The 19,595-nt window shown below is 44.1% G+C and overlaps 1 protein-coding gene across 11 annotated transcripts in view; it reads right to left on the bottom strand.

Moving 5' to 3' along the window:
• Nucleotides 1–15,959, bottom strand: part of SAP130 (Sin3A associated protein 130) — a 96,413-nt gene extending 80,454 nt beyond the window's left edge. For 4 of the 11 annotated variants that reach the window (XM_021076320.1, XM_021076323.1, XM_021076322.1 and 1 more), the window contains exons 1-7: nt 15,783–15,959; nt 14,010–14,127; nt 5,646–5,881; nt 4,773–4,931; nt 3,025–3,136; nt 1,606–1,730; nt 17–141 (exon numbers count right to left, since the gene is read on the bottom strand). In XM_021076320.1, the coding sequence (XP_020931979.1) occupies nt 17–141; nt 1,606–1,730; nt 3,025–3,136; nt 4,773–4,931; nt 5,646–5,881; nt 14,010–14,121 (869 nt within the window). In that variant the 5' untranslated portion in view covers nt 14,122–14,127; nt 15,783–15,959. Of the gene's footprint in view, nt 1–16; nt 142–1,605; nt 1,731–3,024; nt 3,137–4,772; nt 4,932–5,645; nt 5,882–14,009; nt 14,128–14,526; nt 14,551–15,104; nt 15,186–15,782 lie in introns of those variants that run through there. The other 7 variants (XM_021076330.1, XM_021076329.1, XM_021076327.1 and 4 more) reach the window with 5 other exon arrangements.

Here is a 19,595-nt window from a genome sequence, read left to right as displayed (position 1 = left end):
AGACCTCCAAATATACCTGAGTGCGGAATCAGTGGCATGGGCTGCTGTTGTAGTAATGACCGGAGACTGGGCTCTGGTGGCGGACACAGTTGCTACCACAGCAGGAGGGATGGTGTTAGAGGTGGTCACAGGTGGACGAGACTACCCAGAGAAGAGAATATTGCATTGAAAACAAAAAGCAAAATAAAACAGTATGCCAAAAACAGCACAAGCATGATTTGAAACCTGGGCCTATAAACAAGCATGTTCATGTTCAAATGAAAGTAAACTCAGGCCATTCTGATTAAGCTGTTCTCTTTTCAGATAGGCTGTTAGAAAGCTGAGAATCAGAATTATCTAAAAAAAATTCAATTCTGGTTGATAATACAGAAGTCCCTCCTCTCAAATGCAATGAGATTCAAAATTCTGTCCTATTTTATGGCACAAATTGGGATCTGACCCTTCAGATCTAGCTGGTTCTGGAGTAGACAGTTTCCATGACCACACAAGCAGGAGCCTTTCACAGAGGGCCTCCTCAGGGCTGGATGGAGTTGCCGGCTCTCAAGCTGCTAAGGGCAAACATCTGGCAACAGCACTCTTTGCTGGGAGAGACGCAGGGTGCTTTGATGCCTTCTGGGTGTCTTCCCATGGAGATACTTTCCTTACCCCTACATTTGCGTGTAAAACCTTCACCTGACTGAGGAGTTCTGCACTGGGCTTCACCTGCTTGTCCACTGTCATTTCTTCCAGTCACCTGAGCTCTTCCAAATAGTCCCTCTTTCCTGATCCTGACGCAAGGGTAACTGAGCAAGCTCCACCCACTCTTGGGCTGTTTCTCTCAGCCAGGCCCCGTACCCAGTGCACTGCTGCTACGGTTCATCTTACACTAGTAAAGCTGCACAGTGTGAGCTCTGGTCAGCTCCTTACCTTGGCTCCCTTCTTCCTCCAATCTTTCCCATTTATCACTAAAGTCCGGGGCCCCAGCCAGGCTCCAAATGTGTTTTATTAGCCACCAAGGTCTTTTATTTTATTTTTTGGAAGCTCTGGGCTAGAACTTATCATCTTTCTTCCTTAGCATCTTAAAGCCAGCTGTTTCAAACAGACTACTAGTCTGGCCTCCAAAGGGCTTTTCTTTCTTCTTCTTTTCTTTTTTTTTTTTTTTTTTTTTTTTGCCAAAGGCCACAGATTTCCCTGAAAAGGAGTTGAAAGGCATGGACCTCAGCAAGCCTACATATGTGTATAAAAATGTGCATAATATGTTCAGGGTTTCACACACCCCTATCCAAATTAGAATCCCTTACTAGGACTCTAATCCTATCTAACTAGCCTTTACTCTCCATTGTGTACAAGCATCACTACCTTCCTTGCCTTGCTCAGCGTTGCTCCCCTTCACTTCTCTGACTCCCTGCTGCCAGCTACCCCCCTACAGAAAGCCTCCCTTACCGCCTCTCTCCTACATCCCTACAGCGGAGCACATGACACTGTATATAATTCAACTTTCCCTAGATCTTGGCGACTAGATCCACAGGCACTTAGGGTCAAAGGGCTTTCACAGGACCCAACAGAGTGAGTAACTCAGAGGAGGCACTTCACACTTGCTGGCTGACCACCTGCACCCTGACGTGCCTGGATTGGTTGGTGAATGATGTGCTGTACTGCTGGCTGAGCGGTGGCGGCATTTGGCAACTGGGAAGTTGGCCTCAGGACCGTGGTTACTTTAGAACTGGACATCACAGCAGCAGCGGCTGCACCTGGAAAAACAGTAGTTTTTCATTAGTATGCCTAATGGGCTCATGATTTAAATAGCTCTGATTACATTCCCTATAAACTCTTTATGTTCCTATTCAGCGTCAACACTTTATGTATACTTCCCATTTCATCACAGAGAAAATAAAGAAAATGTGCACTCAAGGGTTGAGATTTCATAAGATCAATGATCTGTGCTGCTTCTTCAAGGATGTCCTTAAATGAAACTGGCTTCTTTGTTTTTCCTCAACTGCAAGTACATGACAGTGAAGCACAGCACGGCGACATTACCTGGATTCAAGCCAAGGCTCCAGCAGTTTAACCATCAGACAGAGTTCATTTGAACCACCACTGCCTTTGCAGCATCAGTGCAAATGTCAGCACTGAGAAAAGGGCATGTGATGGGTTAGTTTTGAGCTGACACAGACCCTCTTGCAGTCTATGAACTGCACTCTGAGAACCACGAAGTTAGGTTGTAACATAACATTCGTTAGACAGATTTTGCCAACAATAACTTTACACTCTCCAGTAGAAGGTAATGATTTCTGATCAAGTAACTGAAAAAACTCATTAAATTTAATACCTTAACAACCTCTTGGAGTTCCGTCGTGGCTCAGTGGTTAACGAATCTGACTAGGAACCATGAGGTTGAGGGTTTGATCCCTGGCCTTGCTCAGTGGGTTAAGTAAGGATCCAGCGTTGCCATGAGCTGTGGTATAGGTTGCAGACATGGTTCGGATCCAGTGTTGCTGTGGCTCTGGCGTAGGCCGGCAGCTACAGCTCTGATTAGACCCCTAGCCTGGGAATCTCCATATGCCTCGGGTACGGCCCTAGAAAAGACCAAAAAAAAAAAAAAAAAAAAAAAAAGTACCTTAACAACTTCTTAGAATTTAGTTGTAAGAATAAATTCATCTTATTGCTATGAGTAAACAGATTTGAGTAACCACCCTCACTAGACTTCAAAAATATGCAGCATTAATATTTGTGACACCTATTAAAACTGATGACCATGTTTAGACTACCATAGCTTTGAGGAGTTCCTTACTATCAAGGACAATTTTTCAACCATTCTAAAAATCTGAACTCTTTAAGTTTATAGACATATGTACATACTTGTAACACAACTAAAATTAGCACCTGTTAGATCATGCTAAAAATGTGCATTACTCTAAGTGTATTTCTGTTGTCCCGCATCTTTAATAAGCTGATTCTGGATACGCTTTGTGTTACAGTTATCTTCTACCCAACATATACCTACTGTTGCACTTCAAGAGTTTGAACAGAATGAGCAGGCTTTACCTCGAGGCAAATGAGAAGCTCCAATGTGAAGAGGGGGCCCAGGAGCGTTGCTGCGGATGATAGACATCTGTACGTTGGTAGTCATGATGTGATGCAGGTTACTGGGATGTCCCTGCAAGAAACAGGAGGTGATGTTATTTCCAAGTGCCTGGTCTTAGCCACTGGTGCTTAGCCATTGCTTCTAGAGTTGTTTTTTTTTTTTTTAGGTTCTCTTCATAATTTCTCAGATATATCTGACTCCTTTCTAGGGGTTTCCTGTGAACAAGTCTTTAGAATTTAAGTACTGTGAATTCTGCCGAATCTTCTACTGGATGCACCCTAGGAGTTTTTGTTGTTGTTGTTTTTGTTTGTTTGTTTTTTGTCTTTTTGCTATTTCTTTGGGCTGCTCCCACAGCATATGGAGGTTCCCAGGCTAGGGGTCTAATTGGAGCTGTAGCCGCCGGCCTACACCAGAGCCACAGCAACTCAGGATCTGAGCCGCGTCTGCAACCTACACCACAGCTCACGGCAACGCCGGATCGTTAACCCACTGAGCAAGGGCAGGGACCGAACCCGCAACCTCATGGTTCCTAGTCGGATTCGTTAACCACTGCGCTACGACGGGAACTCCAGCCATTGCTTCTAGAAAGTCAGCTGCCTCCAAATGTGGGTCAGGTTGTTCCTTTTAGATAGTGAGCACCCAAGGGAAAGGACACTCAGTTTTCTTTTACCCAGCATACTGCATAATGACCTGTCAGCAGGCATGTGGTAGGTGACTGGGAAGACTCATCAACCGCCTTGAGTCTGGCTTGTTGCTGGATCCCTGTCACTGGTAACACATGTGACAGACCACATTCAGACACTCATCTTCAACGTTAGTCTTTTGCCCTTGTTTTCTGTCTTGGCCAAAAGCTTATCTTTTCTTATTCTCACTGTTTCCTTTACACTCCACTGTGCTTACCCACTCTTTACGCTATTCCGGATTTCTAAGTAAATCCAGTCAGCACCCAACAGGCTCGCCCTTGAGTGTCCCTTCCTCAAACTTGCCCACCCCTGATGGACACTGGAGCCCTTGTCCCCTTCTCAGCTGGACATTCCAGCCCTTCTGGGAGTATCCAGCAATGTGACAAAATGAACAAAATCACACTGCAGCTTTTTGCAATACCATTTTTTTTTCTTGAAAACTTGAAGGGAAAGAGTTTTGAGATTCAGTTTCCATTGGTAAGTAATCTAAAATATTTCAATAAATCAAATACATATTGAGGAAGACTGCAATTTCAAAAAAAATTAAGTTAAAACATGAGACTTCAAAGTAAATGTTCACGACTGGCACGCTGCTGAGGGGACCTGCCAGTTGCCCAAGAGATACACATTGCTCTTCTCAGAGAATAACCTAGAGAAGCACTACTGCTGTGGGGCTGTTTTCTACCCACTAGAGTTTTGTACCTATATCTAAGCACAACCGGACCCTGAGCTCAAGGTCATAGGCTGTCTTATCCAGGTTTGTATCCCATGCTGCAGGTGGTGCCTCACACACAGCAGATGCTCGGTACACACAGGCTAAAGGACAAGACCACTGTGCCTACTGGTCTTATCCCCTATGCCATCCCTTCTGTGTCAACTCTACTCATGTCCCCTTGCAGATACCAATGACCATTTAACTTTTTATTTATTTATTCCAGTGCCTAATGTACTGCTGGCATTCAATAAATAATGATCAACAGTTTGGCATCTCAGTTTGAAAATCAGCAAATTAAGAGGAAAAAAACCTGTTGTCCACTGATTGTTGCCACAGGAATGGCTGAAGCTTGAGGGATGCTACTCTCCATGGTAACGGTAACCTGCCCTGGAACCTTGGGGGGAAGTGACAAGGTAGAAGGTGGAGCAGGAGCAATGGGACGGCTAGGCATGGTGGGCTTCGGGGGCGGCTGCAAACAGAAAACCACACGAAACATATCAATAGCTTTTTACTAGTGATGCATTTCATTCTATATATGTTCACAAATCAAACCTGGAAAAGGCCAGGAAAGATGCCAGGAGTCTTACGTATTTTCTCTCTTAGCATCACAGCCTTTCCACTGAAGTACTAGCATTTCCATTTTACAGATGAGGAAATAGACAAAGCAAGACTAAGTCACTTGTTCAAAGCCACACAGACAGTAAAAACTAGAACTGGGAATAAAGCCCAGATCTGTATGGCTTACAGCCCACATTCTTTCATCTATACAATGCTGCCTCCCAAGTTTGGGTGGAAGTAAACAAAAACTCCCAGGAACTGAAACATATCCACAAGGTAACACACAAGGAGGTATTCTCAGATGCCCCCAAATTAGCAAGCTTTCAAAACAAAACCTCAGAGAAGGATGCTATGCCAAGAGCTATACTGGCATGACCATAACTTGAATAAAATTGGTGTCAAAATGGATGGATACTAGAAGAGATCCTGTGATGCCAACTGCCCAGCGGCACGAGACTAGGCACTGCGGAACAGCAGCCTCTGAGTTACAGAGAAGGGCTGAACTGATGGGTGGAAAAGGAAAACTATCATCCTAGGATACAGCCTAAGACTTTGTGAACATGGTCAGAAAGACTAGCCAGTCTTTAGCTAGGGATCAATGTGTAATTTTAAACCTCTCCATTACCTTCATAAGTCCCTCCGAAAATGAGAGTGGCACTGCTGGCGTCAGATGGGCTGGTGGGGCTGTCACTGTGACAGGTGTGCCCGATGCAACAGCATGGTGTGTAGACAACATCTGCACCTGTGGATAAGGCCTTACCACAACAGGCTCTTGCTTCTCTTCACGGGACTGTAGGGAGCTGCTGGAACCCATGTGCTCCCTGGCAGTGACTTCAGCATCGCGACTAGATTCATCGTTGACTAGTGAAGACATTAAGGGTGAAACAGCATGTCATGTCCTTCCAATATTAACATAACAGCACACACAAGAGTGGCACTTGCAGTGAAGTTTCAGGACTGTTAAACTGTTTGATTGTGAGACTTTCTTGATAAGGAGAATCCAGGCATAAAATTCCCCTGAAGGACATCAAACCCAAAAGTCATACCTATGAAACATGGGACTTGTTTTAGATATTATGGCTTTCCTATGAAAAAGGACCTGACAACTATCTAAAATGAGCTCAAATGGTTGTGACTGTAAGATATAAGATAATCCCATTTAAAATATTTATTTAGAAAGTTATAAAAACCTAATATTAAAAAGATAATTTAACCATAGTTTAATGTTTAAGAATGTATATTTCAAAACAAATTTCTGAGTGTAAATCTCTACAGAGTGGGAGTTCCCACTGTGTCTCAGTGGGTTAAGAACATGACTAGTATCCATGAGGATGGTAAATTCAATCCGTGACTTCGCTCAGTTAAGGATATGGCATTGTTACACATGTGGCTTGGATCTGGCATTGCTGTGGCTGTGGTGTAGGCCTCAGCTGCAGCTCTGATTCAGCCCCTAGCCTGGGACCTTCCATATGCCACAGGTACAGCTGTAAAAAGAAAAAAAAAAAAAAAAAAAACTCTACAGAGCAAACAAATAAATCTCTATTGTTATTATAATGCATGTAACCCTTTGAGACTCAACAATTCCACTTACTTAAATGTATCCTATAGATACAGAGCATATGTGTAAAATGACCCTAATATAAGATTATTTGTTTCAGCATTTCTAGACTAGGAAAGGAACTGAAAAACCTGTGTGTCTGTCAACAAGGGACTGGCTATATAAATTATGGTATACTCACAATAGGCTACCATGCAACCATACAGAAATAAAACAAGAAAAGTTTTTTAGATACTCTAATGGAAAAATGTGTAATATACATTATGAAAAAAAATATGAAAATAGCAAGGTACAGAATAGTGAAAAAGTTGATAACACACACAAAATAAATGCATGTGTATGTGTATATGGCTAACATATTTCCAGACCATCCTGGTTGCCTGAAGGGAAAAAAAGTGGGTGACTAGGGTACAGGGATGGGAGAGATACTTTTCACTGTATCCTCTTTTTCTTTTAGAATTTTGGGTCATGGGAACATGTAACATATTTAATAATTAAGTTTAAAAAATCAAGGAACTAATGTAATGAAAGAGTTTGTGACAATATTAATTTGCATTATAATTTTCCCAAAACAATATTAATGCTATTTTTGTGAAAATACAGATTATACTTATGTAAAGAATTTTAATTATTTGGAAAACTATCAAGAAAGTAAAACTGCTTCCAAAGTCTACCCTTCAGGGTGGGGGGAATGCAAGGGGGGTTTGGGATGGAAATGCTATAAAACTGGGTTGTGATGACCACTGTACAACTATAAATGCAATAAAATTCACTGAGTAATAAAAAAAATTTTTTTAAATCAAAACCAAAAAAAAAAAGACCAAAGACTAGCCTTCAGATACTTCTCACTTCTCTAATTTGGGGAGAGTTTTTATTTAACTTTTTTATTGAAATATAACCTTCAAAGAGACAAGAGCACAAGTATTAACTGTATAGTTCAATGAACTTTCACAAACAGAATACACCTGAGTTACCAGCACTCAGCTCAAGAAGCAGAAGGCTACTGGGTTCCAGAAACTCTTTGTTCAGCCTGATTCCAGTCACTATCCCTTCCCAATGATACTCACTATGCTAGCTTCAAACATTATAGATCACTGCTATCTTGGAACTTTATATAAATGCACTCTTAACAAATGTACCTGGTTGCATCTTGCCTCTTTCACTTACAGGTATATGATTCGTCCATGTTACTGCACGTAGCTATAGATCTTCCACTCAGTAGCGTATGCCATTGCTTGAATAAATCACAAGTTATTCATTTTCTTGCCAGTAGGCAGTTAGTTTTCAGCTTTTTACTCATGAAGATTAGAGCCAGTAATATTCATGTACGTGTCTTTTGGTGAACATATGCAGCATTTCTATTGGATATATACTTAAAAGTGGAATTGCTGAGTAACACAGAATATATTACTGCACCGTTTAAAAACCACTAAATGGAATTCTATTGCATGGATGTACTATAGCTTTTCAGCTATCATATCATTGATAGGGAGTTCCCATCGTGGCGCAGCGGAAACAAATCTGACTAGGAACCATGAGGTTGCAGGTTCAATCCCTGGCCTTGCCAAGTGGGTTAAAGATCCGGTGTTGCCAAGGGCTGTAGTGTAGGTCGCAGACTTGGCTCGGATCTGGTGTTGCTGTGGCTCTGGCATAGGCCGGCAGTAACAGCTCCAATTAGACCCCTAGCCTGGGAACCTCCATATGCAGAGGGCGGGGCCCTCAAAGGACAAAAGACAAAAAAAATAAAATAAAATATCCTATCATTGATAAACAGACTTATAGGTTATTTCCAAATTTTCGCTATTATCAACTCTGGAGTAAATACCCATATGTACTTGCAGTTCTTATTCAGTCATCTCCTCAGGAAAAAAGTTTCTTGTAGGAAAAAACACTAGGAGAAAACACTGCTGTATGTTTTATATTTTGCTATATATTGACATTTCTCCTAGGGCACTCAGAATGTTTCTTAATTTTGATTTTTAAAACCGCTTTATTTTAAAAAACCTACTTTATTGAGATTTACAATAGTTAAAAAGTTCAGTAACTTTTTTACAAACATTCTCACCAACAATTAGGAGCAGAATGACTGGGTCAAACGGTGAACTTTATATGAAACTGCCCAAGTACTTTCAAAGTAGTTATATCATCTTATGTTCCCACTAGTAGTGTTTTAGCGTTCCAACTGCTCCTGATACACAGACATTAGTGGGTGTGTATTGGGTATCTCACTGTGGTTTTCATTGATATTTCCATAACAGCTAGTCTTTTTATGTGACCACAGGCTATTCATATATATCTTCCTTTGTGAAGTATATGTTCCTACCTCTTGTCTATTTTTATTTTTCCTTTTTCGTCTGCACCTGTGGCAAATGGAAGCTTCCTGAGCCAGGGATCAAATTCAAGCCACAGCTGGGACCTACGCCACAGGGATCAAACCCATGCTGCTGCAGAGACAATGCAAGATCCTTAACCCCCTGTGCTACAGCGGGAACTTCCTTGTCCATTTTCTAATCAATCGGCTTTACTGATTGAGGTACAACTTAAAAGTAACATCTATTAGTTTTTTGTATAAAATTAAATCTTCACAAATGTACTCAGTACTGTAAGCACAACATAAATCATGACATAGACTATTTCCCTTACTCTAACAAGTGGATTCATACCCCTTTGAGTCCATCCCAGCCCTACGCCTTAGAAACCGCTGATCTGCCTTCTATCACTATCAATTTGTCTTTTTTGGAATTTCGTATGAATAGAACCACACAATATGTGGTCCTCTGTGTCTGGCTTCATTCTCAGTATAACGCTTGTGACGTTCATCCATGTTACTGTATATTATGGTAATCTGCTCTTTGTATAGTTGAGTAGTATTCCATTGTATGGCTAGACTAAACTTAGCTTATCCAGTCTTCAGGTGATAAAATCTGGGTTCTTTCCAGTGTTTGGCTGTTATGAATAATGCATCTGTGAATAATGAAGTAGGAGCCTTTGTATGTATGACACATACATTTCATTTATCTTGAGTAAATACCTAGGAATGAGACTGCTGAGTTGTACAGCAAGTTTATGTTTAATTTTTTAAGATACTGTGCAAAACTTTTCTAAAATGGCAAGATTATTTTGCATTCCCACCAATGTATGGGTTCTACTTGCTCCACAAACACATCAAAACTAGGTATTGTTAGTCTTTTAATTTTAGTCATTCTAGTGAATGTGACAAAGTTTCTCACTGTGGTTTTAATTTGCAATGCCCTGAGGAAAAATGCAGTTGAATATCTTTTATCTGTGCATATCTGTCCTTTATATAGCATCTTTGATGAAGTGTCTAGTCAAACATTTTGTCCCTTAAAAAAAAAAGTTAGGCTATCTTTTTGCTATTGAGTTACAGGTTTTTTAATGTATTTGGGATATAAGTCCTTTGCAGATATATTTATCACAAATGCCTCCTCTCATTCTGTGGCTTGCTTTTTTATTTGTTAATGGTATCTTTTGAAGAGCAATCTTTTTTTTTCTTTTTCTTTTTTTGCTTTTTTGGGCCACATTTGCAGCACATGGAAGTTCCCAGGCTAGGGGTTGAGTTGGAGCTGCAGGCCTATGCCACAGCAATGCCAGATCTGAGCCATGTCTGTGACCAACACCACAGCTCATGGCAATGTTGGATCCTTAACCCACTGAACGAGGCCAGGGATCAAACCCACATCCTTATGGATCCTAGTTGGGTTCGTTACTGCTGAGCCACGACGGGAACTCCCTCCACATACATTTTAGATTCAGACACTCAATTTTTAGGAAAGTACCTGATGTGATTTTGATTAGAATGTATTTGAATCTACACATCTCTTTGGGTAAAGGAAAATACTGAGTTTTATAATCCATGAACATAACAGATCTCTCCATTTATCTAGGTCTTTAATTTCTCATAGTTTTCTAACCACAGATCTTACATACATTTTGTTAATTTATTCATAAGTATTTTCTCGGGGTGTTTTTTTGATGCTACTGCAAATGACATTTTAAAATTTTCACTGCTCATGGTGTTCCTGTTGTGGCTCAGCGGTTTAACTTGACTAGTATCCATGAGGACATGGGTACAATCCCTTGCCTCGCTCAGTGGGTTAAGGATCTGGCATTTCCACAAGCTGTAGTGTAGGTAGAAGATATGGCTCACATCTGGTGTGGCCGAGGCTGTGGGTGTGGCCAGCAGCTACGGCTCCAATTTGACCCCTAGCCTGGGAATTTCCATATGCTTTGGGTTTGATGCTAAAAAAAGGGGGGAAAAAAGGCAAAAAAAAACCAAAAATTTTTTTCGGAGTTCCCGTTGTGGCTCAGTGATTAGCAAATCCGACTAGGAACCATGAGGTTTCGGGTTCAATCCCTGGCCTTGCTTAGTGGGTTAAGGATCTAGCATTGCTGTGAGCTGTGGTGCAGGTCTCAGATGTGGCTTGGAACTAGTGTTGTTATGTCTGTGGTGTGGATCTAGTGCTGTTGAGCTGTGGTGTAGGCTGACGGCTACAGCTTGGATTAGACCCCTAGCCTGAGAATATCCATATGCTGCAAATTCGGCCCTAGAAAAAGACAAAAAAAAAAGTAAAAAAAAAATTTCTCTGTTCATTACTAGTATTTAGAAATATAACTGATTTCTGTATCTTTACTAATTTTGCTTAATAGTTCTAACTGCTTTTTAAAAACATTCTTTAGTATTTTCTGTACACATGATCATGTTTGTGAATAAAGACAGTTTTACTTCCATCTTTCCATTATCTATTGATTTTTAACCTTCCCCAAATGTCCAGATTTTCTTTTCTTTTTTTTTCCTTTTGTCTTTTTAGGGCCTCACCGACAGCATATGGAGGTTCCCAGACTAGGGGTCTAATCAGAGCTACAGCTGCTGGCCTACACCACAGCCACAGCAACGCCAGATCCAAGCTGTGTATTCGACCTACACCACAGCTCACAGCAATGCCGGATCCTTAACCCACTGAGCAAGGCCAAGGATCGAACCCACAACCTCATGGTTCCTAGTTGGACTTGTTTCCGCTGCGCTACAATGGGAACTATCAGATTTTCTTATAATTAAAATTTTAAAGAAAGCGGACAGTTTTATAACTTTTCCCCAAACTTATCTGTCCAGAAAGACTTGATTTTTGATGCTTTCATTAAGATATAATGCATGATCATTGCCCGTTAGGCTCTTTTTTGAAATAATTTGTTTCTAAGCATTTTGAATTCTTTATTTTCAGTTTATTTTTATCAGAAAAGAATCTTGAAGCAGTAGCTAAGAGAACTGGTTGTAATCTATACTTTTGAACTGTAAGGATGTACTGAAATCCTGATATGCTTAGCATCCCAAATTACTTCTTCCAACGAGAGCAAGAGGAAATGATGAGACCTCTACTACTTAAGGAAAACTTTTTTTCTTTTTTGGCTGCACTGGCAGGAGTCAGAAGTTCCTTGGCCAGGGATCAAACCTGAGGGGCTGCTGTAACCAGAGCCATGACAGTGACAACACTGGGTCCTTAACCTGCTGAGCCACAAGGAAACTCAGAGGAAAACTTTTATTTCTTAAGAGCAACTGAAGGAGAAAAATACTTACATATCTCAGAAGTAAAATTAGAGACAATTTTGGTCTAAGTCAATGATTTCCTTCTCAGCAAAATTTGAGGACAATTACTGCTAACAATTACTGGTAACTCTTTTAAATGAGCTGTTTAATCCCTTGCAAAGAGATGTTCAAAAATTCTCTTTAGTGATGCTCCTTTAAATTATTCCACTGTGATTTTATACCAAAGACAAAATATTGTCTAAAATATTTACTAAGGAGTAAAGAACTTTCAGTGACTCTGTGAGAATGTGTTGACTTCTACACTGTGGCAAGTATAGCCACACATAGGAGCATGGACAGATGCGTCCTGACCATTCTAGGAGGAGATCCCACCCTGAATTGTTGTGGCTAATGAAGTCCGCAAAGACTTCTCAAGAAGGTGACATCTGAGATGAAACCTCAAAGAAGAACAAAGAATTAGTCAGATAAGTAAGTGTGGAAAGGAAGAAGACTGCGGGGGAGAAAAAAAAAACAAAATAAAACACCCCCAAACCAGAATATTTGATGTCCCCAGATCAAGAAAATTAGGAACTTTTTATCATTCATTCAGAAAATATGAGTAGCTACTGTTAAGCAGGAGGAATAAAGGAGCTTACACATACTTTCAGTCTAAACAGAACTAAAATAAATTTGTAACAAAAATGAAACTGGCAGGAAGGAGAAAAAGTAATAGAAAATGAGGCTGAAACATTAAACAAAGGGCCACAGTTCACAGGTAAGAGACAAAGACAGAACATTTTTTTTTTTTTTTGGTCTTTTTGCCTTTTCTAGGGCTGCTTCTGTGGCATATGGAGTTCCCAGGCTAGGGGTCTAATCGGAGCCATAGCCACAGGCCTATGCCAGAGCCACAGCAACTGGGGATCCGAGCCGCGTCTGCAACCTATACCACAGCTCACAGCAACGCCAGATCGTTAACCCACTGAGCAAGGCCAGGGATCGAACCCGCAATCTCATGGTTCCTAGTCGGATTAGTTAACCACTGCACCATGATGGGAACTCCAAAGACAGACCAATTAAATAGGATGCCCGAGTTTCTGGTTTGAGCAATGAGTAGATGGTAGTACCATTTACCAAGATAAGGAACAAAGAAATTAGGCAGTAAAAAAAGGAATAGAAAAAGGAGTATTTTTATTTCATTTTGTAATGTCATCTTTTTGATACATATAACAGATTATTTGAAGGAGTAGCTAGATTTCAGCACTGTTGACTGGACTGGATACTTTGTTGTAGGGGGCTGCTCTGCGCAGTGTAGGATGTTGAGCAGCACCCCTGGCCTATAAATATCAGACGCCAATAGCACCCCCTACTTGTGACAACCAAAAATATATTCAGACACTGCCAAATCCCTAGGGGGGCAAAATTATCACCAGCTGAGGACCACTGATCCACAGAATTCAAAGAGTGTACAACTAAAAGCCAAGATAAATATACATGTATAAATATCTTAAAGATAAAGATTTTTTTTTTCCTAGATAGTAAGCACCTAAAAGGCAAGACCTATGCATTATATACTTCTGTGCTCCCTCATGGCATTACTATTATACCCCTGAGCCTTAATTAAATTAAATATGAACACATTAAAATATTTTAAAAATAGTTCTTGTAGATGTGGTTTACTATACGTTTTATGTACACTCTGGTACATGTGAATCAAGCAGTTAAAAAAAGGGGAAAAAAGTCTCATTTATGTTAGAATTGTAATATATTCTTTCTTCAAATTCAATAACCTAGTATTCACTCAGATCCCACAAGGAATTTGCTAATTTTTAAAGTAGAAAACTGTCAATATCTTTAAAGCAGGAAGCAATATAGAATATCACACGTCTCACCTGTGGCAGCTGGGTTTATCAATCCTGCAGAACCACTGTTGGCTATCTGTGAAGGAGCCTGGCTTAGCCCGGTGGAAGGGGTTCCTAACCGAGGAAACTGTTGAGAACTCATTTCCACCTGCAGTGCATAGTCATATGGTTATTACTGGATTCTGAGATTGTAACCAATAATGAAAATTAAATCATCTTTAGTGCCTATATCTTCCCTTAGAGGAGCAAATGCAGCATCATTCATCTAAAACAGCACTTGTGTTCAACATTCAGTGCATAAATGGTCTAACTTCTTTAAGTTTCTGATGTACATAGGTTCAGTTAATGGCAAAATCGTAAAATCGTTTACATGGTTCTGAGAGATATTGTGACACCTCCCCCAAAAATACTTGTGGACTGCCACACTAAAAAGTCCACATTGCATCCTGTACAACAGTCACACGACAGGTATTAACGCAACATTTATGTAAACATGTAAAGTTTCCTGACAAGTGGCATGTGCCTTTGAAAGACTTAAGCTTCATACCAAGGTGAATTGAATTGTCATCAGTGTGTCACAGGAGAAATTGAAGGCAGAGCCCTGTCCTAAGACGGGATCAGAAACCTTACATCAAGACCTGACGCAAAAGGGATTTTCAATGCTATCCTGCACAGGCTCCATTTACAGATTTCTCTCCGACCCCCCCATCTCCCGCCCCTTTCACAGACCCCAGCTCAGCCAAAAGGAACTGAGACCTTCACCACCTTCTCTAAAATCTACCCCCACTTTTCGCTCAGGAGCCAAGCTCTGCCGATATCCCTGATTAGCCCGCAATCCTACCCCCCACCGTGAAGCCCACCGCCGAGATCAGAGAACACAGGTCTCCTGATACTTCGGGTCTCTGAATCCTCTGGAGAGGGGGGCAGGCGTTCTGAGGAGCCCCAGGACCAGTGTGCCTCTTTACCTGCAGCCGCCGCCCGCCCCTCCTAATTCAACCTCGCCGGGCCGGGGGTGCTGCGGAGGACCCAATGCGGTGGCAGCGCTGGGCTCCGAGATCGCGAGGACCGCTCGTGCCGCAGCGCCCCTCGGGCCCGTCGCTGTCCAGTCCCGCCGACCCCACTCACCCCGGCCCCCCGGCCGCCGCTCTGCTCCAGTCCTCTTCCCCGAACCTGCTCCTACCTCCCCCGCCCGCCCATTGGCCCCACGCCGGGTGCGTCACTCCAGGGCCTGCACCAATCCACCGCGGCCTGCGCGCTGTGATCCCGCCCCACCCTCCCGCCGACTGCCAGCCAATCAGGCGCGAGCCTCGCCAGGGCAGCCCAAACCCCCGAGGAAGAGCCAATGGCAGAGGAAGACAAGAGCTGCCGGCGAGAGGGGCGGGGAGCTGGGAGGCCCCGCCTCGGTCGGGGTCTGAAAGCGGCGGGCGCAGGGCCCGGATGTGGAGAGTCACTTTAAACTGCTCCAGGAGCCAAACTCCCTGGGCCGCCCGCCCGCCCGCGCTCCCCCGGCCTCTCAGCTTCCCCGCCAAGGCCCACGCCCGCCACGCCCCCAAGCCCAACTCAGCCCAGCCTTCCCGACGGCTTTCCATTCCTTGTCGCAGGACACCCGGCCCCTGCAGCCGGCCCAACTGCCGTGCTCAGTTCACGAAAGAGTACAGGTCCGCGCCGCAGAAAACGAGGCACCGCTGCCCTTCTCTGGGGACGCGCAGCGGGACGGACGCTGCAGCCCGGCTCGGCCGCCCCGCCCCCTCGTCTCCTCCCCTCCCCTTTCCCTCCCCTCCTGGGCGCACGTCCCGCCATTACCTGAGTGCTGCGCCGAGTGGCCGCCTTGCCGCCTCGAGCTGGTTCCCGTGCGCTCTCCGCCTGCGGAGCCGACGTCCTCGGGCTCCAGGACCCGCCGCCGCCGCCGAGGCGCTAGCACTCGGTCCCCCACCCCTCTGCCCAGCGCCGCTGCTTCCGCCGCCGTAACGAGCCTCTCACCCACTGGCTGGGGTAGGCCCCGCCCTCATCCGGGAAAGCCAATCACCGTTCAATATGAGTGGAGAGCGGACGGGCCTGCCCCTCGGGGCTGCAGAGGCCTCTGGGAAAGGTAGTTCTGGTGCTGAGAAGGCGGGCCTGGGCGGGGCGTCCTGGCGACCCGGCCGAAGCAACACACCCCTTAGCTATTTAGCGACGGTTCTGCCGTTTTTCTTTGCCTAGTGAAAAGCTGCTACCCTTTTGCCTCATGTGATGGCACCAGGTTTCATTTTTCCGAGGGAGTTGCGGCGCGGGAATAGGGTAATGGAGGCCGACTGCAGCGTACCGAAGGGGCCGCAGGCAGGGCTGAGGGTTTTCCGGACTGTACTGGATTCTCCGCGCTGCGTGTGGGACTTGATGTCCCCATTGAGGCCATGACCCGCGAAGCTTGAGCGTCATGGGAGGCTCGGGTGCACGGAAACGAAGGGACTCAGTCGGGTTTGCACTGGCCTCGCTGCGTGGGGAACTTGGCCGGGAGCCGAGCACACTCGGGTTAAAGCGGGCTCGGAGAGGTGCCTTTGGCGCAGGACTCAGGCGCGGTGCACCTGCTCAGACTTTCCGGATTACGGAGAAGCGGAGGGAGGTGGTGGTGATTTGTTTTGTTTGGGGTAGAGTGTTGGAGTTATACGGCTGTGGAAGTCTTAGCCAAAGCTGCGAAAGCAGAATGAGTCTGATACTAGAGATTATGTCCCTCCGCCAATCTTCCTAGACGGTAAATTAGTCTGGAGTTTTGCGATAGGAAATAAATGGGGCTCAAATCCCTTCTTCCTTTCGTGCACAGCTACATTCTTAGTACAAAAAGGGCAGCTCAAGGCTATGCCCCCTCTCCTTTCTCAAGACATCTTCCTTTCTAACACTCTTCCCTTCTCACATTTCTTCTATAAGTAACTGACGTGATATACTTTAGCCATCTCTCTCCTAGACTCTGCCTGCTCCTGCCTCTTCTTACACTGCTCCCTCCACTAACCTACTCACCTTCACTCAGTGGTCCTTGCTTAGTTTAAGAGCAGGAATTCCTCCTTAAAATGGTCTTCCCTTGGCCTCCAGAACCACACTCTCTCCTGATTCTTCTTCTGCCCCTATTCAGCTGTTTTATACTTCTCTTTTCTCCAAGGCTCCGACCCTCTCTTAATGCTACACTATCTTCCTAAGTAGCTTAATACACTCTCACAATTTACAGCATCATTCTTCTGCATTTTTTTCTGTCTTTTATCTTTTTAGGGCCGCACCTGTGGCACATAGAGGTTCCCAGGCTTGGGGTCTAATCAGAGCTATAGCTGCCGGACTATGCCACAGCCACAGCAACGTCAGATCTGAGCCACGTCTGCGACCTACACCACAGCTCGTGGAAACGCCAGATCCTTAACCCACTGATGGAGGCCAAGGATCCAACCCACAACCTCATGGTTCCTAGTTGGATTCGTTCCCACTGCGCCACGGCAGGAACTCCTACAGCATCATTCTTGAAAATGACTCAGTTTTATCTGCATAGTGACCTCTGTCTTGAGTTGTACACCTACAGTTCCAAACATATGTCTTACAAGCCCCTGAGATTTAACATGTTGAACACTTGTATTGATTAGCCTCACCTCCTGATTTCTGGGTTGGATTAATGGTGTCACCATTCTCTCTGCCTTTGGTTTTACTCTTTTTGGTTTCTGTGCTTCCATCTCCCAGAGTCACCATATGTACTCTGTACTTCCTTTCCAGCCACTTCCATAGCCTTGGCTCAACCTTTCATTAATTCCTGTCTGGATTATAGTAGTCCTTACCCCACTCAAGTCATTCCTACCCCAACCTACCCTGCACAGAATTCTCTTTCTTTCCTCCCTCTCTCCCTTCCCTCTTTCCTTCCTTTTTGCTTTTTAGGGCTGCACCTGCATCATATGGACGTATCCAGGCTAGGGGTCAAATCGGACCTGCAGCTGCTGGCCTGCGCCACAGCCACAGCAACACGGGATCTGGGCCACATCTGTGACCTATGCAGGATCCTTTAACCTACTGAATAAGGCCAAGGATCGAACTCTCATCCTCAGGGATACTAGTCAGGTTTGTTACCCACTGAGCCACAATGGGAACTCCCACAGAGTTCTTTTCCTAAAGCATTTATCTGAATCTGTTCTTCCCGGCCATAATGTTCCCATAACTTCAGAATATATTTCAAACCTCTAAGCCCAGTTCAAAGGCCTTAATAATTTTGTCCCTCCTACCTCTCCAAACACTGGGTACTCTAGCGACAATAGTTTCCACCAATTCTCCACACACAGCTTGGCTTCCAGTGTTTTGCTCAAGCCAGAATGCCAGAGGCTTTACCCCTCAGCAATCATGTGGCAAAATGCTGCCAATAATACAATGTTGTACTGGGGGAAAATGATTTATCTTCTCCAGGAAGCCTGCCTTGAATCCCTCGCCTTGCCCCACCTACAGAATATGTCCATGGAGCATTTTCAGTATCCCTGTTATAGCACTACTCATATCCCCTGTATTCTTCCTGGATTAGGTTGAGGGAAAATTACTCTTTATATCTCCTGTCAACAGGAAGGATTCAACAAATATTTGCAGAGTATAATCACAAACACATCCATAGTACAGGAATGAAACCTGAATTCTCCTTAGTTACCAGGGACAGTCTCTGCTTTATCCACTTCTGTCTCTAGTCCCTCACATGGTGGATACTTGAAGGAAAATACATGTTTCAGGGAGTCCCCACTGTGGCTCAGTGGTAATGAACCCGATCAGTATCCATGAGGATGTGGGTTTGATCCCTGGCCTCACTCAGTTGGTTAAGTATTCAGCATTGCCGTAAGCTGTGGTGTAGGTCACAGATGTGGCTTGGGCCCTGCATTGCTGTGGCTGTGGTGTAGGCTGGCAGCTGTAGCTCTGATTTGACCCCTAGCCTGGGAGCCTCCATGTGCCTTGGGCACAGCCCTAAAAAGAAAATTAAAAAAAAGACCTTTATCTGGTTTATTACCCAGACCAAACTCAGGGTCTGTCTCCTCCAGGTACCATGTTCTATACCATTGTCCCTCCCCCAAATGTACCTGTGTTCCATATGGTTAACAGACTCTAGAATGACCCCTCATGGTCCCCCTCCTGGGGTTTGTTGAATGTAGCAGGACCTGTGACTTTCTTCTAATCAATAGACTATTGGATTCCCATTGTGGGAATTCCTCACTGGATTAAGAACCCAACATAGTGTCCATGAGGATGCCGGTTCAATCCCTGGCCTCACTCAGTAGGGTAAGGATTTGTGGTGAAGGTTGCACATGCAGCTTGGATCTGGCATTGCTGTGGCTGTGGCATAGGCCAGCAGCTGCAGCTTCAATTCAACCTCTAGCTTAGGAGTTTCCCTATGCCACAGGTGCAACCATAGAAGAAAAAAAATTAATATGGCAAAGGTGATGAGATGTCACTTCCCTGACCATGTTACATTCTAGACGACTGTCAGACTGCAAGACTCAGTCTAGAGACTCTGGTATATGGCCTGAGGAAGCAGCCATGTGGCTTGCATGGCAAGGAAGTGTGGATGGTCTGTAGGACCTGCAAGCAACCTCTAGGAGTTGAGGGTGGCCTCTAGCCAGACCCCTGCAAGAGGTCCTA

The sequence above is a fragment of the Sus scrofa genome, chromosome 15, assembly GCF_000003025.6.
Source record: "Sus scrofa isolate TJ Tabasco breed Duroc chromosome 15, Sscrofa11.1, whole genome shotgun sequence".
Taxonomy (NCBI): Eukaryota; Metazoa; Chordata; class Mammalia; order Artiodactyla; family Suidae; genus Sus; species Sus scrofa.
Note: the sequence above shows the minus strand (reverse complement) of the source record. Positions and strands in the feature narration are given on the sequence as shown.